General features: G+C 47.0%; 1 protein-coding gene across 7 annotated transcripts; it reads left to right on the top strand.

Annotated features, from left to right (window-relative positions):
• Window positions 1–255: 255 nt before the first annotated feature.
• On the top strand, window positions 256–26724 carry LOC309385199 (uncharacterized protein). 7 transcript variants are annotated; one of them, XM_081939400.1, is made up of 8 exons: window positions 769–817; window positions 1168–1325; window positions 1702–2393; window positions 5715–5805; window positions 19130–19282; window positions 21620–21732; window positions 24175–24252; window positions 25339–26724. In XM_081939400.1, the coding sequence occupies exons 3-8, from the start codon at window positions 1710–1712 to the stop codon at window positions 25471–25473; spliced, it is 1254 nt and encodes a 417-aa protein (XP_081795526.1). In that variant the 5' UTR covers window positions 769–817; window positions 1168–1325; window positions 1702–1709; the 3' UTR covers window positions 25474–26724. The 7 variants fall into 7 exon arrangements, with proteins under 7 accessions (XP_081795523.1, XP_081795526.1, XP_081795521.1 ...); XM_081939397.1 differs by lacking the exons at window positions 769–817; window positions 19130–19282; window positions 21620–21732; window positions 24175–24252; window positions 25339–26724 and adding exons at window positions 256–378; window positions 8264–11191; XM_081939395.1 differs by lacking the exons at window positions 19130–19282; window positions 21620–21732; window positions 24175–24252; window positions 25339–26724 and adding an exon at window positions 8264–11191.

Raw genomic sequence — 26724 nt, 5'->3', positions numbered from 1 at the left:
AGAAGCAAGCTAGGAAATGGATCCTCCTACTCAGAACAAGAGACCCTGGGAGTCTACAGTGGTCAAAAAACCAAAAGGCCTCAAATTGCTCAAGGAGAGATTCAACCTAGAAATAAGGAGGAATTTCCTGACAGTGAGGACAATTAACCTGTGTGTGTGTGTGTGTGTGTGTGTGTATTGGAGTAGATGACCTATGAGGTCTCTTCCAACTCTGTTAATCTGGTCCTTTGCAGACTAACAAACTTTGTGAAAAGTCTTGCAGGAGGAGATCCTCCTGACATGCTGTATAAGGTTAGATATTGAGGAAAAGATAGCATCACCAAAGAAGAATTGTATGGCTGAAGGATGGTGGGCCTTGTAGTCCGATGACATCAGGAGGTAGGCCTCGCCCCTCTTCAGCATCAATGCCTTCCTAATTTGAACCTATTGTAGCTGCGGATTAGCGCATGCAAGTTTCTTTTACTATTGCAGTGATTTTCGGTCTCTTATTTTTTTAAAAAAGAATCCTGGTGCTTATTTTCAATCCTTAGTTTTTTCTCGGGGAGGGCGGGTTGTTTGATATGGGCGAGCCTCTCTGGCGGGATCCCGGCTGGAAGAGTTTGGGGTTGCTCAGAAGCGTCCCAGTCCCGCCCCCCTCCCCGCCCCCCTCCCCGCAGCGGCTTCGGTGAAGGGGTTAAAGGCAGAGAGCTTTCCTCTTGCGCCTAGAGAGGAGGCAGGAAAGGGGGAAAAGGGGGTGGGTGGGTGCCCAGTTTCCTGCCCATCTCCAGACGTCTCTTATGCCAGGGCTGCGGAGATCTCTTCGTGGGGAAGGGGCCAGGTGGGCAAGGATGCTGCAAGAGGAGGGAGGAGGAATAGGCATCCCCAGGTGCAGGAAGAGAGGGGGAGAAGCGTGGAGGTGATCTTTTGACAGCTGCTCCCCTTCCCTTCTGAGTCCCCGCCTTTGCTTGCAATGTTTTCTGCTCCCTGCCAGCTGCTGTGCGGCGACGAGGGGCTCTCAAGAGGGGACCAGCAGAGGAAGGATGGAGAGGGGAGGGGAGGAGAGGAAATCCCCAGATGCAGGAAGAGAAGGGGAGAATCCTGGGGTGGTGGTGGTGGAGGAGAAGCGTGGAGGCGGTCTTTTTACAGCGGGTCCCCTTCCCTTCTGAATTCTCCTGTCTTTACTTGCAGCCACTGCACCTCCGCTAGAGTGATTCCCTTTGACGTTCTTCCTTCAAGACTCCTTCCTTCCCATCAGTCCAACATCCTGGTGCAGCACAGCTCCTAGCGTGTAGCTTCCTGGTGTTGCTGTTCCCCAGCTGCTGACGGGGGAGGATTGGGTCCCCAAAGTAAGTCTGGAGGGATAGAAGAGGTGGAAGAACTGAGTTCAGAGGAAAGGTGGCTGAAGGGGCTCCCTCTGACGTTATGAACCCTGCTAGGAGGCGGCCAGTGGCATCTTAAAGGCAGGTGACAGAGACCTGAGAGGCATCCAGGTGGGTTTGTTTTGAGATGGAGCACCTGAATCTGCCTCTCTTTTACATCCCTTTCTGGTGACTGCTGCATCCCTCTTTATCTCTGCCCCACTAACTGATGTCTGTGTGGAAGTTTTCAATTTTACTTCTACCAGGTAGTTCTCAACTTATGACAACAATTGAGCCCAAGATTAATGTTGCTAAGTGAGACATTTGTTAAGTGAGTAATTATGATAAATTCTATCCTTGCCAGGAAGAAAGATGGAGGTACGGGACTCGCCTGGATCCCATGCAGGAAAGAGAGCGCCAGCGAGGGAAAGTGTAACTGTGGAAACACGGGAATATCTGAAGGGTTTCACTACATCTCAGATTAAGCAAGAACCAGAAGAGGGGGTGGACCTGCTGTGTGAGATCCAGAAAAGAGAAACTCTGAGGGTTCCATGTTTGGATGGAAGAAACTCTCCATCTTCTCAGTCCTCACCAGAGAATAACACTAGGCCGACTTTTAGCAGAAAGGCCGATCTCCATCAACGGTCCTTCGGAGGAAAAGCTGCATCCCAAACCTTGCCAGGCCTCGGCTGCATGGAGGTTCCCGAATTTTATGAAGGCCTGGATTCCCCAGTGGAAGTGAAGGAAGAGCTGGTGGAGGAGGGCAAGCTCAGCGTGGCGTTACGATGCCAACGCTTCCGGCAGTTTCACTATGAGGAAGCTGAAGGGCCTCAGAAAGTGTTTGGTCAACTCTGGGACCTCTGCTGCCAGTGGCTGAAGCCGGAGTGTCACTCCAAGGAGCAAATCCTGGAGCTGGTGATCTTGGAGCAGTTCCTGATGATCCTGCCGCTGGAAATGCAGAACTGGGTTCGGGAACAGTGTCCGGAGAAGGGGAGCCAGGCGGTGGCTTTGGCCGAGGACTTCCTTCGGAGGCTGCCACAAGGAGATGAGCAGAGGGTGAGCATGGAACCCCGTCCTGTTGGGCACCCTTGTAGAGCTCAGCTTGTGGCCACAATTGAACCCCAAATTAAGTGAGACATTTATTAAGTGAGTTTTGCCCCACTTTGCAAAGGACCGAATTAGAGGTGAGAGAAATGATGGGGGTGTCCACCAGTGGCAACTGTAACTGATCATCCAATTTACTCTCCACCGAGTAGAGAGTCTTATCTACCCCGCTAGGATTAGTCAGGGAACCCGATTGGACCCACTGTCTCTGGATTACATTAAGGAACATGGTGGGTGCTGGGACCAGGTCCTGCGGAGGGCTGTCTCATCAAAGAGACCCTCCTTCGGGTCCTGAGAGTCTGAGGTGGAAGTGGACCCTTGGGTGGTTACGCCCAATTGGGTCGAGGCCTTTGCCTTGTGCAGTATTGACTTGAAAATAGAGGGGCGGAAGAGGCCCGTAAATGCAGGTTTTTCAGGAGGGTTCTCAATGATTGCGCGAATCATTGCGGTTTTTAAGTTAGTAACATGTTTGTTAAGTGAATCTGGATTCCCCACTGACTTTGCTTGTCAGAAGGTGGGAAAAGGGGATCGCATGATTCCAGGACACTACCACTGTCATAAATATGACTCAGTTGCCAAGGTTTCTGAATTTGATCATGTGACTGTTTGGAATGGCGCAACGGTCATGTGTGTATAAAATGGTCATGTCACTTTTTCAGTGCTGCTGTGACTCCAAACGGTCACTAAATGAACTGTTGTAAGTTGAGGACTATCTTTAGCCCGCCATGGGAGTGTTTTCAATGCTGGAAAAAGCAGCCTAAAATCAGTAGGAAAGTCTTATTGAAAGACGTCAGCTTTTGTGGCTCATAATGTGATGCTCTGTATGACTCCATTTTAATTCAAAACATGAAGAAGGGTTGCAGGAACTGGGTATGTCTAGCTTAAGAGAAAGAAGGACTAGGGGAGACATGATAGCATTGTTCCAATATCTCAGGGGTTGCCACAAAGAAGAGGGAGTCAAACTATTTTCCAAGGCACCTGAGGGTAGAACAAGAAGCAATGGGTGGAAACTAATCAAGGAGAGAAGCAACTTAGAACTGAGGAGAAACTTCCTGACAGTTAGAACAATTAATCAGTGGAACAGCTTGCCTCCAGAAGTTATGAATGCCCCAACACTGGAAGTCTTTAAGAAAATGTTGGATAGCCATTTGTCTGAAACGGTATAGGGTTTCCTGCGTAGGCAGGGGGTTGGGCTAGAAGACCTCCAAGGTCCCTTCCAACTCTGCTATTGTATTGCATTGTATTGTATTGTATTGTAATTAGTTTGAGAGACAGACTTGGGGATGCAGATTTGGGGAAGCAGAGCCATGAGAAACTGGTTAAAAGCCTCTTATCAAACAGCAACTGTAATGGGTTATAAACCCAGTGTGTATGTTGAGACCTGGAAACAGAAAACTAATGGCGGAAGACAACTTAGTGGCCCATCGAGCTTCATCCTTTAAATTTATTTGCTGCATTAAAATCTCCCCCCAGTGCTAAATTCAATGAAAATACAACATTTTTTTATGCACAGTGGAGGAATTGGAATAGCTAAACGGGATCCATTTTGATTGGCATTCTTCTCAGATTCAAAGATGGTCTTCTCCATCATTGCCAGGTTCGCCTGGTACGTCAGTTGTGCCCCTTCCTGGATCGGGATGCTCTATGCACAGTCACTCATGCCCTCATCCTTTCTCGCCTAGACTACTGCAATGCTCTCTACATGGGGCTGCCCTTGAAGAGCACCCAGAGGCTTCAGCTCAATTCAATTTCAATTTATTAAATTTATAAACCGCTCCCTCTCCCCGAAGGGACTCGGGGCGGTGTACAGTCAAAAGTTAAAATACCATATACATAAAAGCATCAAAACCCCGTAAGGACGAATTACATACATAAAAATCTATACAGTAATAATAAAATTAAAACAACATTAAAATCTACCCCAGAAATTTAAAATAACTGCCAGGAGGATTGGAGAATAAAACTATAGTTGGGCCAGGCCAGCTAATTGGAACAGGTGGGTCTTGAGTTTCTTACGGAAGGAGCGGAGGTCAGTGGTGATTCTAATATCGGCGGGGAGGTCATTCCAGAGGGTTGGGCCCATCACAGAGAAGGCCCTACTCCTGGGCGCCGCCCGCTGGCATTGCTTAGTGGACGGCACCTGGAGGAGTCCCTCCCTGTGAGAGCGAATTGGTCGCAGGGATGTATGGGGTAGGATGCGATCCCGCAGGTAACTAGGTCCTGTGCCATGGAGCGCTTTAAAGATGGTAATCAACACCTTGAAACACACCCGAAAAACCACAGGTAGCCAGTGCAGCTCGCGCAGGAGAGGTGTTATATGGGAGTACCTAGTACTCCCCGTGATTGCCCACGCGGCCGCATTCTGGACCAGCTGTAGTCTTCGGGTGCATCTCAAGGGGAGCCCCATGTAGAGAGTGTTGCAGTAGTCCAGACGGGACGTCACCAGCGCATGAGTGACTGTGCGAAGGGCATCCCGGTCCAATAGGGGACGCAATTGGCTGGTCCAAAATGCGGCCATGTGGGTTATCATGGAGGTACCTAGGTGCTCCCATGTTACACCCCTTTTAGGCGGCCTGCACTGGTTGCCGGTTGTTTTCCGGGTGCGATTCAAGGTACTAATTATGACCTTTAAAGCGCTCCATGGCTTAGGCCCAGGGTAGACAGTGTCGGCTAGCGACCCCCAGGGGGAGAACCTTCTCTGTGGGAGCGCCTTCCCTCTGGAATGAGCTGCCCCGGGAGCTTCGCATAATCCCCGACCTCCGGTCCTTCCGACGCGCCCTAAAAAGTTGGCTTTTCCAGCAAGCCGGACTGGCCTGTTAATTTTATCTAATTTTTAAAATGTTAGTGTTATATTAATTGGGTTTGTTTTTTTGGATTGTTTCTAATTTCCTTTTAACTTTTGTGACATGTGTTTTTTTAATGTTGTACGCCGCCCTGAGTCCTTTGGGAGAAGGGCGGCATATAAATCCGATAAAACAAACAAACAAACATTGCCAATCTGATTCAAATTGGGACATTTTAAACTTGTTCTGGACAACTAAGCTGTGGTTTCCCTTATGACTTCACCAATCTTTAAAGCAGCCTAGTTATGTCACATCATTACTTCCTGAACCCCAGTGGGTTTGTAGCCTTTGAAAATTATTTTGCCAGAGTTCGAGAAGGGCTGAAATGAATCTCTGATCGATCCTGATTTGTGTATACCAGCTGTTGGCTGATACTGAGAAGATGTGTCCCGATTGTCTCCTTAGACATCTTCATGTTTCTCACACACAGGAAGATCTGGCAGACTTGCCTGATGAGCCTTCCAATTCTGAACTGGAACTGTTGGATATTGTGAAAGTTGAGGTCCTCGTGGATGGAGACAGTGAGTAGATCAAGATGCTTCGAAATACCTGGGGGTAAAATCTGGGAAGCGTAGGTAGAATGTGGTTGATCAATCTGAAATTACATCTTGATTATGCCCCTTGGGGTACTTGAAGGTGCTTCTTACTACAGATTCTTAGTGACAGAATTGTCGGTTCTAATTGTCACTAAATGAGGACTACCCACGTTCATTCATCACCGCGCTGCGGTCTTATTCTTCCTGCAGTTGATGGGGAGGACACCCATGTGCAATCCTACTGCACATTGTGAGTCTCTGTGAATGGCTTCCCTATTAGAAAGCTGGTTGCTGCAGGGGGGGGGGGGGGAGATGCTATTGCTGGAGTAGGAGCGGGGACACCCAAGTCCCAGTCTCTCCACAGCCATGAAAGCTCCCTCAGGCTCGGTCCCAGTGTTGGGTTGGGATTCAGCAGGTCTGCACTGGGGGCGGCCTGGAAATATCAAAGGACCAGCTGCTGAAACCTCTGGCGGCCAAAATGGGCTGTGTGCACCCCCCACTCTCCCATACAGTGGTGGGATTCAATAATTTAACAACAGGTTCTCTGACCTAATGATTGGCTGGGTAGGCCTAGCCGGGTGGTCATGTGACTGGGTGGGTGTTGCCAACTCGACATCACTCACCACACCAAGCCCCGCCTCCCGGCCACTCGCCTCAAAGGCAAAGGTGAGATTCAACTGGTTCTGACTGTTTCAGGCTAATCCCACCACTGGCTGCACCCATTTTTTTGGCCCGTTTTGAAGCCTACAAGTTTTAAAGTTGCCCAGATTGGATACCTCTGAGCTAGATGTTCTGATAGATCAGTGTTTTTCACATTTGGCAACTTTTAAGATCTGTAGACTTCAACTTCCAGAATGCTGTGTGGGCAATTCTGGAAGTCCACACATTTTAGGATTGCAAGTTTGAAAAACCCTGTCAAAAATGGGCAAATTAACGTCCTTTTTAAGGATCTGTGCTTTGGACTCCTTTCAAAAAAACATTACATACTATCTTGAGCAGCATATCTATGAAGGAATTTTGACCCTCTTTCAAGCTTATTTTCTCAGAATTGGTTCTAAAACTGTACGTAAAGTTTATTAGCTCAGAAATTGTAATTGGAGCAAAGAAGAGGAAGCAGGGGACTTTAGGAATACAACATGATGGTGTTGATGAACTTTTCTTGTTTTCCTTATTTTCATATCTTGGCTTTAAATCAACCTAAAGACATTACATTTGTTCAACATAATCTATATATGGGGTACGGGAAATAATATCAATTATTTTCACAAGGTTTTGCTATAGTCCAGGTGTTACTTTGTTTAGTAGTGCGATTTTATACTATTTCATATGGTTGTGTAATAATCCAAATTCAGAAGGGGGAATATGCTTTGGGGTGAAGGCTCACTTTTTGTTTGCCAGCAAATGTTTAAAAGTTTTGTTCAGCGGGGCAGGAAAAAGCACAATAAATATGATGTATTGAGAGGTCTGAAGTATGTGCTCACACAAGCTATGAATTCCTCTTTACCTTTCAAATCCAGATTGTTGTATAGCTTCAAGAGAGGTAATTGAAGATTTGACATTTTCATTTTCAGGCTGTTTTTCGGGCTGTTTAGTCTGGTTTTGGATGTTCAGTATTAGTAAATAAATAGAGAGGAAAATTAAGTCAAAGGCCTCAACAATGTACAGGGTTCCCTCTCTATTTATTTGCTACTACTGAACATCCAAAACACACTGAAAAATGACCTGAAAATGCCCCCAAAACAGCCCGAAAAACTGCCTGAAAATAGCTGAAAAACAGCCCGGAAAATTGGTGGGGGTGGAGCCAGCCGGTTTGTTGAACTGGGCAGAATTTTAATAACCAGTTCACTCAAACTGGGCCCACCAGCTGAATCCCACCTCTGCCCCCGCGTTTTGTTTTCACCCTCCATGGTCTCCTGCCACCACACTCTGCCAGCCAAAAATGGCCTGAAAACAGGCTGAAATTGGGGCCCAAAACGGCCTGAAAAAGTCTGAAAGCTAGATTGTGAAAGGAGATGAAAAGTGCTCCGAAAAAAGGAAATGACAATTAGAGGCAGTTCTTGACTTACGACCACAATTGATCCCCAAATGTATGTTGCCAAGCGAGAACTTAAATGAGCTTTGCCCCATTTTACAACTTTTCTCATCACACTTGTTAACTGAATAACTGCACTTGTTAAATTAGTCACACGGTTGTTAAGTGAATGTGACCATGAGGGTGCTGCATAGTCATAAGTAAGAAAAATGGTCATAAGACACTTTTTCCAGTGCTGCTGTAACTTTGGTCGCTAAATGAATTATTTAAGTCGAGTACTAACTGTGTTGCTGTCACGATGCCCGTATCGACTAATCCATGAAATTAGCAGGCATTGAGTGCCACTCTGAAGAGATTTGAGTTGAATTTTTGTGCAGTATAATTGACGGCCTCCTAACTTGCTTGTTCTAGGAAGTTCCGACCATCAAGAGTACTTCCTCGGAGAAGTGACAGACTTGCCCAAGGGAATGTACAGTAACAGGAGGATGCAGGAAACTTTTGACTCTCCTCCAAGGAACCAGAAAGTCCCACTGAAGGAAAAACTGCACAAATGCCAGTATTGTGGGAAGCTCTTCGACTTCAGCTCCCACCTGATTATTCATGAGCGAACCCACACAGGGGAGAAACCCCACAGATGCTCAGAGTGTGGGAAAAGCTTCATCCAGAAGGAATCTCTGATTATCCACGAGAGGTGTCATATGGGGGAGAAGCCCTACAAATGCTCGTTGTGTGGCAAAACCTTCAGTGATAAAGTCAGGCACCTCATCCACGAGAGAATTCACACCAGGGAGAAGCCGTACAAATGCTCCGAGTGCGGGAAGAGCTTTGGCACTCGCTGCAACCTCCTGAGGCACCGGAGAGTTCACACGGGCGAGAAACCGTACCGTTGCTCAGACTGCGGCCAGAGTTTCCGATACAGACCGCAGTTAGTGATCCACGAAGGGACCCACAAAGGGGAGAAGGCTTATAAATGTGCAGACTGTGGAGAAACCTTTAGTCAGATGCGGCATCTGGTGATACATAAATGGACTCACACAGGAGAGAGGCCTCACCAATGTGCCGTCTGCAGCAAAAGTTTCAATCAAAAGTCAGATCTTGTTGTGCACACCAGGACCCACACTGGGGAGAAGCCGTATGTCTGCTCCGATTGTGGGAAGAGTTTCATTTCGAGTTGCCAGCTGAGGAAGCACGAGAGAATTCACACCGGGGAGAAACCGTACCAGTGCGCAGAGTGCGGGAAATGCTTCACTTACAGTTATCATTTCACCACGCACAAGCGGATACACACGGGCGAGAAACCTTACCAATGCCCGGATTGTGGGAAATGTTTCATTTCTAGTTCTCACTTCGCCACCCATAAAAGGACGCATACTGTCGAGAAGCCCTACCAGTGTACCTACTGCGGGAATAGTTTCATTCAGCGATTGCAGCTTGCCAAACATGAGAGGTCGCACACGGGAGAGAAGCCCTTCATCTGTTCCGAGTGTGGGAAGAGCTTCCCCCAGAGCCAAGGGCTTAAAAAGCACATGCGGACTCACACTGGCGAGAAGCCGTACGGGTGCCCCGAATGCAAGAAAATGTTCTCTAGTTCCTTTAATCTGTCCAGGCATCAGAAAATCCATGCGAGGGAGAAGCTATAATGAGGCACTCTAGACAAAAGACGACGATTGGAGTAGCTAGATACAGATAGTCCTCGCTTGAAGTGACAATCAACATGAAAAAGGGGGTTGCAACCTAGATTCAGAGTTCTGACGGACATGCCCCCTCCATGGTCCCATAGCAAACCATCAGTTTGCTTAAGAACCACAATGTTTACTTAATGATGGCAGGTTTTGCTTAATAAATGCGGTGATTTACTTAACGACCGCCGTGAATGGGTTCGTAACATCGGATTGATCATCTTTTATGACTGTTGTAACATGATTGTAACGGGCAGGCTCTGAGCCTGGTGGCGCAATGGTTAATGCAATACGGCAGGCTACTTTTGCTGCCTGACGGCTGCCTGCAATTCAGCAGTTCTAATTTCACCAGGCTCAAGGTTGACTTGGCCTTCCATCCTCCCAAGGTTGTTAAATGAGGACCCAGATTGTTGGGGGGAATATGTTGACTCTGCAAACCGCTTAGAGTGGGCTGTAAAAGCACTGTGAAGCGGTATATAAGTCTAAGTGCTATTGCTATTTTTATGTCAAGACGGCCTGTAGTGGGTGTAGTAGGCGTAGGTCAAGAAAGAACATAGAAAGGAACCAAGTTGTTACTAGTTAGCTGCTAAACCAGATTGCTGTAAAGATCTGGTTTGCTGGGAATGACCTTGTTTCTTGGGAACGACTTTATTCCCCATTCGGTTTCATCTGCTAGTGGGAGAAATTAAACCAGAACTATCTCCTCTCCACTCCCTAATCTGCAAGGAAATGAGATTGCCAGACCTCATGATATTCTCATGCTTGGATATATCTCAAGACACTGCAAAGAATGCCAAAGTTGTACCACATAGCTTATAAAATGCTTATGCATTTACAGTATATAAGATATATCCTATGTTTAAACTATTTCGAGTTAGTATCTTAACATATAGCCACATTACAGGCATGTTTTAATGTTGCTTCCCTCTCTCTCGCTCCCTGCTTGAGACCAGAACTGACAGGGAAAGCAATTAATCTGTTAACAAGTCTCCATAAATAAGGGGAATAGTCAAGCTCAGCCTTGACTGGGGTAAGAATGTATCTAATTCAAGCTCACTTTGACATCCTCCTCCCTTGAATGTTGTTTCTACTCAATTAATATCCTGTTTTATGGCTATGTTTCGATTTTTGTCTAACAAGGTAATTGATTCAGAAGTATCAAAGGGATTGGATAGGAGGGGTTGATTGTTTAGCAAGTTTGGGTAACAATAACGGCTTGACTAACTTTATACATTTAGTGATAAGTAGATTATAGGTGGTCGGAAAGTATGCGACTGAACCAGACCTATCAACAGGGCGTAGCTAGGATAGAAAGGACCTACGGCCGGTGAGAGGGATGTATAAAATATGCTGAGATCTATACCTTGGTGTGGGCTTCTGTAGTTGTGTCACGCAAATGTCTCACCAGCTCTTTGCAAACAGCTTTTCTTAATCTTACTTCTGGTTGATCCAAGTATTGTGTGAATTTATTACATACGCATAGAAGACAAAGATCATTCTTGGAAAGCCCGAATACTCCAGTACGTAGTTTGCAAATGTGGCCTATACGTTTGCTCATTGATTGAAAGTTCATCCTTGTTGGAATAAATATCCATCTGCTTCAGTTCCAAGCTGGGAAAAACACACTGGAAACATGGAGTCTGATTGTAAAGATGGTTTAAGGAAGCAGAACCACATGGGTTCTGGGCAGCTGACCACATGGAGTTGAGATTTGTGTGTGTGGAGGTATTTATACCTTTTCTTGGGCTTTGCACTTGAGCTTCCTGTTCCTGTGCAAGAACATGTATTCTATTGGCTGATGTCAGACTCCCATAGGGCCATGTATAAATCCTAGGAATTTGTCTGAGGTAAGCTTGGTTGAAGCTTGGCTGATGCAATGAAGGGACTTGTTGGGCAATTCCTATTGTGGCTGAATGGCTTTGCCCTGAAGGATAATTCTATCATCTTGGAGCTGAAAGCCTTTTGTTTTGTAGATACGGTCTTTCCTAATGGGCACAAAATATCTGCTGGGGCTATTAAGAAAGTGGGGGTTGCTTTAAAAAAAAACATGTTTCCCCATGTCTCATCCAGGGAAATATAATATTCTGCCTTTTTAATATTTCTCAAAATATTTCATTCTTCTAGGAGAGGGGTGGACGCTAACTTTCTTCATCTCTAAATCATTGCAAGGAACCTGATTGGGTTCCAACTTTGTGACGGTTCCCAATTTACTACAGGTAGTGCTGGACTTAGGACCGGCCGCTTACCAACCGTCTGTTATGATGAACCTCCCTAGGGGTGCTTAATGACCCAGATTTGATACGATGATTGCCACTCCCTCCTGCAATCACGTTGATTGTAACTTTGGGCACTTGGCCTGTAATCATAAAGCCTGCAAACTTGAAATTTGGCATGAAAGTTCCTCTTGGTGTCTAGGTGCTCGCTAAGAAAGGATTTTTTTCAAAAAGGACCATCAGATCATTAGTATTTCTTACGCTGATGACACTCAGTTGTACATTTCCACCCCAAACCACCCCAACGAGGCTGTCGAAGTGATGGCCCGGTGTCTGGAAGCCGTACGGGTCTGGATGGATGACAACAGGCTCAGGCTCAACCCCTCCAAGACAGAGTGGCTGTGGTTCCCGGCTTCCCGATTCAATCAGCATACTCCATCGCTGACCATCGGGGATGAGCAATTAGCCCCGGTGGAAGGGGCGCGCAACTTGGGCGTCCTCCTTGACGATTGGCTGACCTTAGAAGATCACGTGGCGGCCGTGGCAAGGGGGGCGTTCCACCAGGTTCGGCTGGTGCGCCAGTTGCGGCCCCTTTTGGACCGGGAGGCCTTGCGCACAGTCACTCACGCGCTGGTGACGTCCCGCCTGGACTACTGTAACGCTCTCTACATGGGGCTCCCCTTGAGGTGCGCCCGGAGACTGCAGTTGGTCCAGAATGCAGCCGCGCGGGTTATTATGGGGAGATCGAGATTCTCCCATATAACACCTATCCTGCGCGAGCTGCACTGGCTTCCTGTGGCCTACCGGGTGCGCTTCAAGGTACTGGTTACCATCTTCAAAGCGCTCCATGGCACAGGGCCCAGTTACCTGCGGGATCGCGTCCTGCCCCATACATCCCTGCGACCCATTCGCTCACACAGAGAGGGGCTACTCCGGGTGCCGTCCTCTAGAGAGTGCCAGAGGGCGGTGCCCAGGAGTAGGGCCTTCTCTGTGGTGGGCCCTACCCTTTGGAATGACCTCCCTCCAGACATCCGGACAACAACCGACCTTCGCTCCTTCCGTATGAAGCTGAAGACCTACCTGTTTCGTCAAGCCGGCCTGGCATAACGTTACAATCTTGCCACCCCAGGTCATTTTATAATGGGAAATTTTGTTTTTTAAAGTTTTTAGAGTTTAATATTTTTGGGGTTTTAAATTTTGTAAGTATGCTTATTTATGGACTTATTTTTACCTCCTCTGCACGATATATGGTGCTATCTTGATTATTGCTCTGTACGTCGCCCCGAGTCCCTGTGGGGAGAGGGGGCGACTAATAAGTTCAATAAAATAAATAAATAAATAAATAAATTATACAGTAATTAACATGCTTTAATGCTAAGGAGTTCTACTCCCCCTCCCCACCTGAAAAGAAGTCTCACATTCCATTAACTGAGTTCAAACTGGCAGGCGTTCCACTCCTTCCCTCATGAGCTGTCTGGGGCTCCTTACAGTAGTAAACATTGTTACCTCACCAAAATGCCTTCCACCTATGGAACTGCTTCCGGACTCAAGGCGATGGGAGCGATATTCCCTTATGTGTTTCAGGCCTCTCTTTTTTTCCTCCTGCACAACTGGTTGCCTTTCCATATGTATTAAGTTGGAACTTCACAATATAAAAGGGTCCTTGCGAAAGCATCGACTTTGCACAGCTCAAAAACCCAGAAGTGTTGTTTTTGGAGGGTTATTGATCCTTTCAACAACGTTGTACTCAGTAAAATAAACTCTCTGGCCGTTTTCGAGATATATGGTGAGGTGCATAACAGGAGGAAACCTTTTGTGAATAGCCCGATCGCATAGTTTCGTTGCGAAGCACGGGTATCCAGCTAGTACCTGATAAAAGAGCCATAAGCAAGGGAGCTGTGACTCTTATTTCCTCACATGATCGTGGGGATGGCTAGAAAGATTGTAACTGTGCAAAATGGCCATAAGCCGCTTTTTAAAGTGCCTTTGTTATGGTCACAAACTGTTGTAAGCCTAGGACTACCTGTATTATTTTGCACATCCAGAGCTGTTTTGTTAGTATCATTATTTTATTGTCATACATTTATTTCAATGATGTTACATTCAAAAAATTCATCTTCAGTCCTTATTACCCCGGAGCCCAAAGAATTGAAAAAGATCAAAACAGACACTTTCATAATGTGAGATGAGATAAAGGATCCCCAAAAGGGTAGGCAGAGCCAACAAATGCACACCAGACAGCTGGTGTTCATGCGTGCAAGCACACCAGAAACGGGAAGATCATCTGCTTTTCCGGTGCGTGCACACACACGCTTCGGCACTCGGTGCCGAAAAGGATCACACGCACTCCTGTTTTGGCACTTGGTGCCAAAAAGGTTAGTTGTCACTGGTATAGGCTCCCCTGCTTGAGCAGGGGACTGGACTAGAAGATCTCCAAGGTCCCTTCCAGCTCTATTCTGATTCATCACTGGAGGTTTTTAAGAAGAGACTGAACAGTCACTTGTTTGAAATGGTATGGGGTCTCCTGCTTGAGCAGGGGGTTGGACTAGAAGACCTCTAAGGTCCCTTCCAGCTCCATTCTGATTCTGACTTCAGCTCCTGGAATCCAGCATAGGCAGGTGGAAAATTCTGGTGTTTGAAGTCCATGCATCTTAAGTCTTGCTTAAGCAAGTGTTGTCCCCGATTCAGATCTGAGCCAGGTGCCGAAGCCAACGAACACCAGACATGAGGTGCGGGTTTTGTTTCCTTTTACAGGTAGTCCTTGACTTACACTAGTTTCGCTTAGTGACCGTTCGAAGTTACAACGGCACTGAAAAAAGTGATTTATGACCGATTTTTCAGACTTACAACCATTGCAGCATCCCCATGGTCACCTGATTTAACCATTCAGATGCTTGATAGCTTATTTACCTTTAGGACGGTTGCAGTATCTCCAGGTCCCAGGATCCACTTTTCTTCTGACAAGCCAAGTGAATGGGGAAACCAGATTCATTTAAACCACCGTGCGACTAAATTTAACAACTGCAGTGATTCACTTAACAACTGCGGCAAGAAAAATCTTAAAATGGGGGCAACATTTCTCATTTAGCAACATAATTTTTGGGCTCAATTGTGGCCACAAGTCGAGGACTACTACCCGTACAGGACTTTTCTCCATTTTATCTTCACCACAACCCTATGAGGTAGGCTGGAAGAGGGAACAACCCCAAATAGCTGAATTATTTCATGGTCATCGCTGCCTCTAAGGGTTCAGGGCCAAGTTATCCACCTCTGGGCAGCCCAGTTCTGATCTCCAGGGGTATTCATTTCTAAAGGAAACTATTCCTTGTGAGGCCTCGGGCCCGGTACTGGGCCTCGGCCCAGAGGTTGGGGGATCCCTGTGTTACAGTGTCCCTTATCCGCAGCCACTGACTAGACGGCGCTTGGAAGACGCCAACTTGGGAAATGACCAACCGACCGCTCGTGCATCCACGAATATCAACGGCGCGTTTTTCTCCTTCTCGCCGTCTGATTGCATAACAGCGACATTCAAACGCCCCAATTGAAAACGACGGATTCGATGGGTCGCGTCAGCGGGGTGGGGAGGGAGTAAAAGATATTCTGGCTCGTCTATTGGCCAAGGGTCCCTCTTGCGCCAAGCGTCAATCAATCGACCTCAAGAGGAAGGCTATAGCAATAGCCCTCATCCCTTTCCCCGCCCAGGTGTCTCAGCCCCGCCTCTTCATTGGTAGATTCGGTCAGCACTGGCCCGCCTCTTTCCCCGGTGAAGATTCGAACGCCTTTTCTGAAAGAGCGGATTGGCTCTCTAGCGAGGGGCGGGGCTCGGAAAGCGTGGCGCGAAGGTTGAATGTAGCGGACGGGAACCAGGAAGGGGCTCGTTCTTGGACCCGCTGCCGCTGCCCTCCCCCGCTCCCGCCCCCGCCCCAGGTGAGAATTTCCGAGCATTGTGATGTCATCGCCAGGAATTGTGACGTCACGGAGAGGCACGGGATTGCTTCCGTCGGCGGAGACGAAATCTGCATTCAGCATCCTTGGCCAGCTGAGGTCTGAATTAGGATCGCTCCCGTAGAAACAAAAATCCACTTTGGGGCTCAGGCGTACCAAGGAAGCCGTTTGGCTGTGTCTGCATTTGCTACCCCGCTTTTAGGTATGAACAAATTAATTGCATCGATTGATGAATTGCACGTAACTGTTTCTTTCTTGGGACCTCTAGGACTGGAGAGGACAGTTTGTTGTTATTATTATTGTTTATTTGTCCAGCATGTATAAGATAACATATAAGTATAAACATGATTATGAATACATGAAATGGATACGAATAAATGGGGACATTAGGACAGGGACGGTAAGCACTTATGGGGCGCTTATGCAAGCCCCTTAATTGTTGAACTCCCCTCCTTTAATCCCCGCAACTCAGCTGTTTGGTTTACCGACTGTATTCAGCAGACTGGTGGGGGTGATCGTTAACAGAAATATCCCCCTTATCATTAAAAAAAAAACTTCTTGAGAGAGTCTCAGCATTTCTACCCATGTTTGCAAGCACAGATGCTAATGTTGGAATCTGCCCGTCCAAATGATTAGGGATGCATTCTGTGGTTACAGAATCGTTGCTAGAGATGTGGTTTGCTGCTCATATAATCCCTGAAAAATACTCTTCCCATGCACTGGGAAGATTGTGGCAAGAGAGTCTTGCCCTTTATTCTTTTCAACAGCAGTCCTGCAAGGTGGGCTGGGCTGAGAAAAAGTGGCTGGCCCCAAGCTGCCCACTCAACTCCATGGACTTATGCACAGTTTCCCAAACCTGGTAACTGCCTAATACAGTGATGGCGAACCTATGGCACGTGTGCCACAGGTGGCACGCGGAGCCATTTGTCAGGGCACGCGAGGCGCTGCCCTGTCAGCTGGCAAGCGCGCATGCGCACGCTGGCCAGCTGAGTTCACCATTTTAAAAGCCATTTTTCGCCCTCCCCAGGCTCCAGAGGCTTTATGGGAGCCTGGGGAGGGCGAAAAGAGACTCCCCCCCCCCCCGGAGGCTTCAGAGACCATCCGGAGGCTTCCCTGAAGCCTCCAGAACGCTTAAAACGACCCTCCGAGCAAACCGGATGTGACTTCCGGTTTGCTCGGAGGGTCGTTTTGAGCGCTCCGAAGGCATCAGGGAAGCCTCTGGACGGTCCCTGAAGCCTTCGGAACGCTTAAAACAACCCTCCGAGCAAATCGGAAGTGACTTCCGGTTTGCTCGGACGGGCATTTTAAGCGTTCTGAAAGCTTCAGGGAAGCCTCTGGACGATCCCTGAAGCCTCCGGAGGGCCTCCGGGGGGGTGGGGGAGGCTCTTTTCGCCCTCCCCAGGCTCCTATAAAGCCTCTGGAGCCTGGGGAGGGCGAAAAAACCATGTAAAAATGGGGGGGGGGAGTGGCTGTAGTGTGCGCATGGGCACTGGGGGGGGGTTTCGCACATTGTATTATGCGTGCGGCACGCCCACACACGACCCCCCTGTGCTCCCCCCACTTCTGGCACGCGAGCCAAAAAAGGTTCGCCATCGCTGGCCTAATAGATGGACTTGTTCCCCAGAATTCCCTGCCAGCATCGCTATTGCTGATAAATCTGGTGGAGACATCTACAATCGGCCAAGATTGAGAAACTATTCAAGTGGAAATTATGTATGTCTTCCTGGCCCTTCCTGGCTCCTTAATCACTACTATGATACACTTGATATCACTTGATAGAAAATGGTTTTAAAATCAATCTTAAATATATCAGAAAGCTAGTTGACCAATGTGTCAAGAAACCGTCTTCCTTTGGATTAATATTGTTCCATGTAACTAAGAAGGTTAGCCACAGAAATTCTGGTTCCAACTAAGGTAGGTAATAACAAGTATGTGCTAATTCTGCTAAATACCATATTTTACAGAGTATAAAACGCACCTTTTTCCCTCAAAAAAGAGGCTGAAAATCTGGGTGCGTCTTATACACTGAATACAGCATTTTTTGCCTCCCGAAACCCCACCTCCTTCACCAAAATGGCCATGCATAGCCTTTAGGAGGCGTTCAGAGTGCTCTTGGGGACTGGGGAGGGCAGAAATGAGAAATCAGCCCGTTTTTTGCTCAGTTTTGCCCCCCCCCCCCCCAGCCCGCAGGAGCACTCTACAAGCCTCCTAAAGCTTTTTTTTTTAATGAGGGCGTTTTTGCGAAAATCGGGTTGTTTTTGGAAGGTCTCCAGAGTGCAAAAACTTTTTTTTTTTCATTTGCCTCTTCGAAATCTCGGTGCGTCTTATACTCTGAAAAATACAGTACTTTTTTTAAAAACCCAAATCAGGTGTAAATCACTCAGAGCTACAAAAAAAAATCTGAAAAATCATCAGACAAAAAAGTGCCACCTCTTCCAGGTTTCTACTGGCTGACCTATGCTAGCCCTAGATTTGTAGGGTTTGAATTGCTATGTCATTACAGTAGTTTGAAAAGGGAATTTAAAAGGACCATCAATTGTTTTGAATTCCACAATTCATAGCAATTCACAATTCCGCCTACAATTCCAACAATGGAGGCATTGCCATGGTCGTGTGAAAAACGGTCACAGGTCACTTTTTTTAGTGCTCTTGTGACTTTGAAAGGTCACTAAACAAATGATTTACCACCTGTATGATCATTTTATCATTTGTTTAGTGACCGTTCAAAGTCACAAGTCCCCCAGGGGCAGAGCCTTCTCTGTGGGAGCGCCTTCCCTCTGGAATGAGTTGCCCCCGGAGCTTCGCATAATCCCTGACCTCCGGTCCTTCCAACGCGCCCTAAAAAGTTGGCTTTTCCAGCAAGCCGGCCTGGCCTGTTAATTTTAACTCATTTTTTAAATGTATTGTCCTATAAATTGGGTTTGTTTTTTTTGGATATATATTTAATTTCTTTTTAACTTTTGGGATGTGTGTTTTTTAATGTTGCACGCCGCCCTGAGTCCTTTGGGAGAAGGCCGGCATATAAATCCAATAAAAACAAAACGAACAACAAACAAACACTAAAAAAAAAAAGTGACTTGTGACCGTTTTTCACACGACCATGGCAATGCCTCCATGGTCAGGTGATCAAAATTTGGACGCTTGGCAATTGGCTGACATTTATGACGGTTGCAGCATCCCATGTTCCCATCTTTTGTGACCTTCTGTTCTGACAAAAGTCAGTGGGGAAGCCAGATTCACTTTACAATTGTTTTATTCACCACTGCATTGATTTGCTTAACAACTGTGGCAAGAAAGCTCGTAAAATGGGCCAAAACTCACTTAACAACTGTCTTGCTCAGCAATGGGAATTTTGGGCTCAATTGTGGTCATACGTCAAGGACAATCTGTACTCATGACTTGGAATTGTCAGAGGCAATCTTTGCTATTTTCTTTGCCAGGCATTATGTGGCGTTCTCCGTCAGCTGGCACCAGTTCCAGAAGAACCCCCTCAACCCCTCCTTCCCACCGCCGCCAATCTGGAGGATCGCCACGCCGAGGGCAACCCTCTCCCCGTCATTCTAGCCGGAGGCAACCCCCGCAGCAAGCAGCAGGTAAGAAATATGGATCATTGAGTGGAACAAAAAGCCTAATGAAAAGAAGAACTGGGAGGACGATAGCAGTGAGTGTTCCAATATCTCAGGGGTTGCCACAAAGAAGAGGGAGACAAACTATTCTCCAAGGCACCTGAGGGTAGAACAAGAAGCAATGGGTGGAAACTAATCAAGGAGAGAAGTGACCTAGAACTAAGGAGAAACTTCCTGACAGTTAGAACAATCAATCAGTGGAACAGCTTGCCTCCAGAACTTGTGAATGCCCAACACTGGAAGTCTTTAAGAAGATGTTGGCTAGCCATTTGTCTGAAACGGTATAGTGTTTCCTGCCTAGGCAGGGGGTTGGACTAGAAGACCTCCAAGGTCCCTTCCAACTCTACTATTGTATTATTGTAATGGAACTTTTAAAGAGGAGATTGGACAATCATTTGTCTGAAATGGTATTGGGCCATGATGGTGAACCTATGTGGCACGTAGAGGCCTCTCTGCTGGCACGAGAGCCGCCGCCAAGCTGAGCTCCACCAAGCATGCTAAAGCACCTCTCCACAGCCAGCTGATTTTCAGGTCTCTGCAAAACACTACAAGCCATCGAGACTATAACCCTATACATCCAACAGGAACAGGAAGTGCCTCACAGGAGCAGACAGAGATAAACCCTAGAGAGGCAGGAAATGCATCACTGAGCAATGGAGATGAATGCTAGAGAGGAATAAAACTGCATACAAGGCTGACATAACAGCTTAGGCATGTCGCATGCGGTACACGCATTGTATGATGGGCGGGGGCACGCGGGCTTGTTTTCGCCACGCGAGGACAAAAAGGCTAGCCATCACTGGTATAGGGTTTCCAGCCTGAACAGGGGGTTGGACTATAAGACCTCCCAGGTCCCTTTCAACTCTGTTACTATAATTCTGATAAGGAAATAAACTAGGATAATTAGGATTAAGGTTAACCGCTATGGCAGGCTCTTCCCCCAAATACAAGGGCTCAGATGTAAACTTATTGGTGATTCTGGCGAAGGTGTATGCAATAGAAGAGCTACAAGGTCCCTTCCAGCTCTGTTTTCCTGAAGTTGAAAGAAAGAGGATTTCTTTTTTCAGCTGTAGCTAGTCTGGGCAAATTACCCCCTCTGAAGCTTTGGAGAGTTTGACTTTAATAGGAATCCCTCAATTTAGGAGCAGTGATATAGAGGTTGAGCCCAAAAGTTCTGTTGTTAAGCGAGACAGTTGTTAAGTGACTATTGCCCCATTTTGCCACCTTTTTTGCCTTAATTGTTAAGGGAATCACTGCAATTGTGGCTAGTAACCCAGTATGTAAGTGAATCTGGGTTCCCCATTTTCAGAAATGACTTGTCAGAAATTCGCAAAAGGGGATCACATGACCCAGGGATACTGCAAGGGTCATAAGTATGAACCAGTTGGCCAAACTTCTGAATTTTGATCCCACGATCAGAGGGCTGCTACAAAGGTTGTAAATGTGAAGAATGGAATGGAATGGAATAGAATACCAGAGTTGGAAGGGACCTTGGAGGTCTTCTAGTCCAACCCCCTGCCTAGGCAGGAAACCCTACTCACTTCAGACAAATGGCTATCCAACATCTTCTTAAAAACTTCCAGTGTTGGGGCATTCACAACCTCTGGAGGCAAGTCGTTCCACGGATTAATTGTTGTAATGGGTCCCTTTTTTTCAGGGCTGTTGCAACTTTGAACGGTCACTAAATGAACTGTCATAAGGCAAGGACTACCTGTACTGCCTGGAGATTATGATGGCATAGGGGGAAACTGATCCATATAAATACCTGGCAATTTTGGTGGGTTCCTGCCGGATCGCACTGGATTGCGCGCTCCCTTTCGGCGCTAAACCCGGAAGTACGGTCTTGCCCCGCCCCTGGCGACGCGACGACGCTTGCCTGCGCTCCACCAGCTCGGCTGGGAACGGAGACGTTTCTCTGCTCAGCAATGTCTTCAGTGGAGTGGTGGCAGCCTGGCAGGCTGAGCCTGCGTCCCTTTCAGGCGCTCCGCTCCGCTGAGGAAACGTCTCCGTTCCCAGCCGAGCTGGTAGAGCGCAGGCAAGCGTCGTCGCGTCGCCAGGGGCGGGGCAAGACCGTACTTCCGGGTTTAGCGCCAAAAGGGAGCACGCGATCCGGTGCGATCCGGCAGGAACCCACCACTGCTGCTGAGGCAGCTGTTCTCCATCATGGCAACTTTAAAACGCATGGACTTCAATCCCCAGAATTTCAAGCCATCAAAGTTGGGAACTACTGAACTGAAACCTCTTTTCCTCTTGGGGATCATCCTCTCTTTGTTAAACACCCCACCCCCTTTACGTCCTATCCAGCAGCTCCACGGAGAAAGCGGAGATACAGGCCTGGGCAGCGAGCCTTGCAGGAGATCCGAAAGTATCAAAAAAGTACTAATCTACTTATTGCCAAGATGCCCTTTGCTCGTTTGGTAAGTTGATTGTGCACCCTGTTTGTTTTGTTTTGTTTTCCTTCTGCATGTGGCCTCCTTAGATCCCACAATGTCCAAAAGAGAACTTATTTATCTAAGATTTTTTTTTTTTTGCACTGGTGATGTTACCTGCAGAATGTCTGCAAGAAAACCACCAAGCTCAGAGAGCACCAAGGACCCTTCAGAAGGTTATTATGCATTTCATGATTCTCTGTAAGATAACCAAATGCTCCTTTAACACACACACACACACACACACACACACACACACACACACACTGTAAAATTTCATAATGATTCAGAGGCCACCCATTTTTCCATTGTGGTACAGATTGTCAGATTCACTATTTGTCGGTCACACGCACGCTGCGGATGTCCCAGGATGCCCCATTCAGCAGCATGTACAGGGAGAGGGGGCAGCGGAAGGGGGGAGGAGTTCCATTTCTGTCACGACGGAAGCAGTGTGTGCCTGTGGAGGTCACTTGCTTGCCCCTTCTCTCTTTCTGTGGTTTCTGCATTCTGTCTGATGATCTCTACATTCTTGGTATCATGCTATTTTGTTTATTTGAAAAAAGTTAAAATAAAAAGCATCAATATATATACTGTGTGTGTGTGTGTACACATCAGGGGTGGGTTCTTGCCAGTTCTAAGCTCTTCTATAGAAGAGGTTCCACAAATCTACAGTGCCGTTTAGAACCGGTTCCAGCTCCCTCCCCCGCGCCCATCCGCACATCATCAAGATGCAAGAGTGAGGGGAGGAATTCTGGGAGTTGAAGTCCTCAAGCCTTAAAGCTGTCAAGTTTGAACACCACAGGGTTTTTTTTTCTAAAGGATTGGGGGTGCAAGGGTCTTGTAACTTGACAGCTTTAAGACTTGCGTGCTTCAAATGCCAGAGTTTCTGAGCCAACATTTTGGTTGCTAAGCAAGAGTGTTGTTAAGTGAGTTTCACCACATTTTACAAGTTGGCCACGCCCACCCAGTCACATGGCTGGCAAGCCACTCCCAGCCGGTCACATGGCCATCAAGCCACTCCCAGCCAGTCACATGGCTGGCAAGCCACTCCCACAAAGCAGGCCACACTTACAGAAGAGGTTCTAAAAATTTTGAAACCCACCACTGAGACACACACAAATATATACATGTATGAATGTATGTATATGTGTATAGATATTTGTGTGTGTGTGTATGTCTTTATACAGGACACAGTGGCTCATGGCTAAGACACTGAGCTTGTTGATGAGAACGGTCAGCAGTTCAGCGTTTAGAATCCCTAGTGACGCGTAACGGAGTGAGCTCCTGTTACTTGTCCCAGCTTCTGCCAACCTAGCAGTTCGAAAGCATGTAAAAAATGCAAGTAGAAAAATAGGAACCACCTTTGGTGGGAAGGTAACAGCGTTCCATGTGCCTTCTGTGTTTAGTCATGCCATCCACATAACCACAGAGACGTCTTTGGACACATACATATATACCGTGTTTTCCCGAAAATAGGCCCAATCGTGTAATTTGTGCATGCACTGAATATAAGCACCCCCACACACATCTGAATTTTGATTGTGTGACCATGGGGATGCTGCACAGATCATAAGCGTGAAAATGGTCATAACTTTGAATGGGTACTAAATAAACTGCTGTAAGTTGAGTACCTGCATTTTGGTTTAAAACCTACACAAGTGCCAACGCATCCCAGCAGATGGCAGCACCTACCAACTTTGGCTGATGGAAAATAACATAAAATAGATTCAGATCATGTTTATTGTTTATATGAGGATTCCTAAACTTGCAAACTACGGTGAGAAATTAAAAAGACACAAAATCAGAGGAAGGCAATGGCAAACCGTTTCCTTCTGTCAGGAATCAAGCTCAACACAGTCTCACGTTGGCTGGGGAATTTGCAGTACACGTTGAGAGGTTAGCTGGTTGGACTGCTACTCATACAGGCAGTCCTCGACTTAACAACAGTTGGCTTAGTGACCATAGGAAGTTACAACAGCACTGAAAAAAGTGACTTACGACCTAAGTTTTTCACACTTAGGACGGTTGCAGCATCCCCCATACTCATGTGATCGAAATTCGGATGCTTGACAACTGACTTGCATTCATGACGGCTGCAGTGTCCCGGGGGTCACATGACGCCTTTTTGCAACCTTCTAATGGGAAACCCAGAACCACTTTAACAACTGCAGTAATTCACTTAACCAATGTGGCAAGAAAATCGTAAAACGGGGCAGAAACCCACTTAACAAATTACTCACTCAGCAACATAAATTTGGGGCTCATTTGTGGTCATATGTCAAGGGCCACTTGTATTTATGGAGGAGGGGGGGAGAATAAGTTCTCAGCAGACTACAGGATTTAACAGAGCTGCTCAGCAACCTGGAAGAAAGGAAGCTCTCCCAAGGATACCTTGTCATCTCTCCTGTTGTCTTTTCCACCCCTCCACAGGTACGGGAGATCTGCCTGGAATTTACCCGAGGGCTTGACATGATGTGGCAGTCTATGGCACTGCTTGCCTTGCAGGAGGTAAGAGCTCGGGCAGGGCTGAGCGGGGTCACAAGAAGGCTGATCTCAAGAACAGCGATGGGTGACATCCCCCCCCTTTCATTCTTATTCTTTTCCCTGTGAGAAAGTCCTTTGAGAGACAGAAGGAGAAGGAGGTGCAGTGTAGACAATGATCAAACTTTCTGAGACATTTGCCAAGTCCCCATTGCTTCTTTGGACTAAGCTGCCTGCTGTGCTATGCTCATTCCCATTCATGCCATGCCATGCCACCACTCCACTCTGTTCAATCTTAGATATTTATCTAATATAAATCCTCCTCATTCTATCCTCTCATTTTTCCTCAACAACTTCCTTCCTTCCTTCCCCCTCCCCCGTCTCCCTCCCGCTCTCCCTTCTTCCCTCTCTCTTCCACTCCTCCCCCTTTCCCCAAACCCTTCTGCCTAAAACTCCTCCTCCTGGGATATTCTGTCATATTCTGTAACCTGTTTGAGTGTCAGGTTTCTTAAAAATACCCTAATTGATTCATGAGTATCAAGCCAAGTTTCAATACAAAACTAGTCATTTATTAGCAGCACCATTAGGCAAGGCCCTTTGCGGTCAGATCGGAGCTTTGTTTGAATTATAGCCGAACTTTACCCCTGTTCCTTCCCTCCCCTCAGTCTCTGTCATAAATCACATTCCCCAATGAGGTGCACCTCTCCCAAGCCTGCTGCAGTAATCTGAGATCTGACTCTAGCTGAAAGTATGCATGGAATGCTCTCCTCCCCACTTCCCTCACCATGACAACTTTAGGAGTTTTGAGCACAAACCACCTGAAACTGGCCATTCTATGTCCAGGACAATTTGGGTGCCAAGGGCTTTGTATGATCCTGCCTGTTATTTTGGAGGAGCATCATACGACCCCAGGGGCAGGACATGGATCGGTAATGGAAGCAGAAAGCTAGGAGAGCTTTCTGCCAGCTTGAGAGGGGGCACAAATGGTACCCTGCCAGGAAAGGGGCGGTGGTGGTCCCAAATTAACCCTATGTGTGTGCCCTCTCTCTTCCTTTCTTCCTTTCTCTCTCTGTCTCTTATGTCTCTCTGTCTCTTGTGTTTCTCCCTCCCAAGGCAGCTGAAGCCTTTTTGGTGCATCTCCTGGAAGACGCCTACCTGTGCACCATCCATGCGAAACGGGTCACCCTCCATCCAAGAGACATCCAGTTGGCTCGCCGGATCCGTGGTATCGATCAGGGTTTGGGTTAGTTCCCTTCCCCGAGCTGTCCTGGATGAAGAGGCGCCTTTTGGGGCTCCAAAGCTTCAGGGGAGTACCCCGCGACTGCTTTGGAGGAGGGGACAACTGAATTTACACACACCAGTCCTCAAAATTCCACGGATTGAGAGTCGCAGCCTGGCCTCTTCCTCTTCCTGGAATTTCCAAAGAGCTTCATTGGTTGACCTCTTCTTCCCTCTCACCACCGCCCTGCTCGGAAAGTGAGCAGAGATGGATCTAAAAGACGAGAGGAGACATGAACGGCCTAATTGCCAGGAAGGAGAAGAACCATCCAGCCACCCATGCTTAAAGTTCTTCTGCGGTCTGTGCTTTGAATGGAGCCTCGTGCCAACGGCAGGCTGAAAAATTGCTTTCCGTTTTAAAGTTTGTCCTGTATTTTTGCACTTCAACGTTTAAAATAAAATCTTTTACCTTAATTGTTCTTCGGTATCCCGCTCACTGGCTCATCCTTTCCCTCCCCTTTCTTCAGTCCATTGTTTGATGCTCGTCGGACCCTTTCCGGGATTCCCATGATTCCCTGCTGCCTGGGAATTATGGGCTTTACCATATTTACTTACTCTATCCACGTTTTTTAATGAAATAATCTAATCAAACCACATCCGGCGTACCCAAACCAGCAGCTGAACAGAAACACTTCTGAATTAATTCCTCCTTTTTATGCTTCACACGTAGCCACTCTGTTTTCTTTCTGTTATTTTTCCTCCACCACAATGCTGCCATTTGCAAACACGTGTTTGTCCTCAAGTGTCTTTCTTCAGCTGCTTCCTTCAGTTAAAATGGTCCCAAATTCTGCTTTTTACAGATAGTCCTCCACTTATGGTCATAACGGAGCCTGCCCATTGCAGTCGTAACAGTCGTAAAGCAGGCCATCGTGTGACTGATGCGATTTTACGATTTTTTTTTGTACCGGTCGTTAAGCAAACCATGCTGATTGTGAAGTGGATCCATGGTTGTTAAGTGAATCCATTGTTTGCCGATGGGGCGTGTCACTGCGTTAATTGTTTGCTAGCTGAACTGAAGAGTTGGGCCCTTATCAGCAATGATTTACTGCGCATGCTTCTTAACACGTTTCTTAATACATCACCCATTCCAGAGACTTCTTTACTTTCGTTCTTCTGTTCGTCTGCCAAGAAGGTGGGCGACAAACTGCTCTTGCCAAAATGTAACAATTAGATAGATTTGCTTATTGTTATTTTCATATTAAAGTTTGTTTGTAATTAGAA

Source organism: Natrix helvetica, assembly GCF_964273705.1.
Source record: "Natrix helvetica genome assembly, chromosome: 1".
NCBI classification, from domain to species: Eukaryota; Metazoa; Chordata; class Lepidosauria; order Squamata; family Natricidae; genus Natrix; species Natrix helvetica.
Note: the sequence above shows the minus strand (reverse complement) of the source record. Positions and strands in the feature narration are given on the sequence as shown.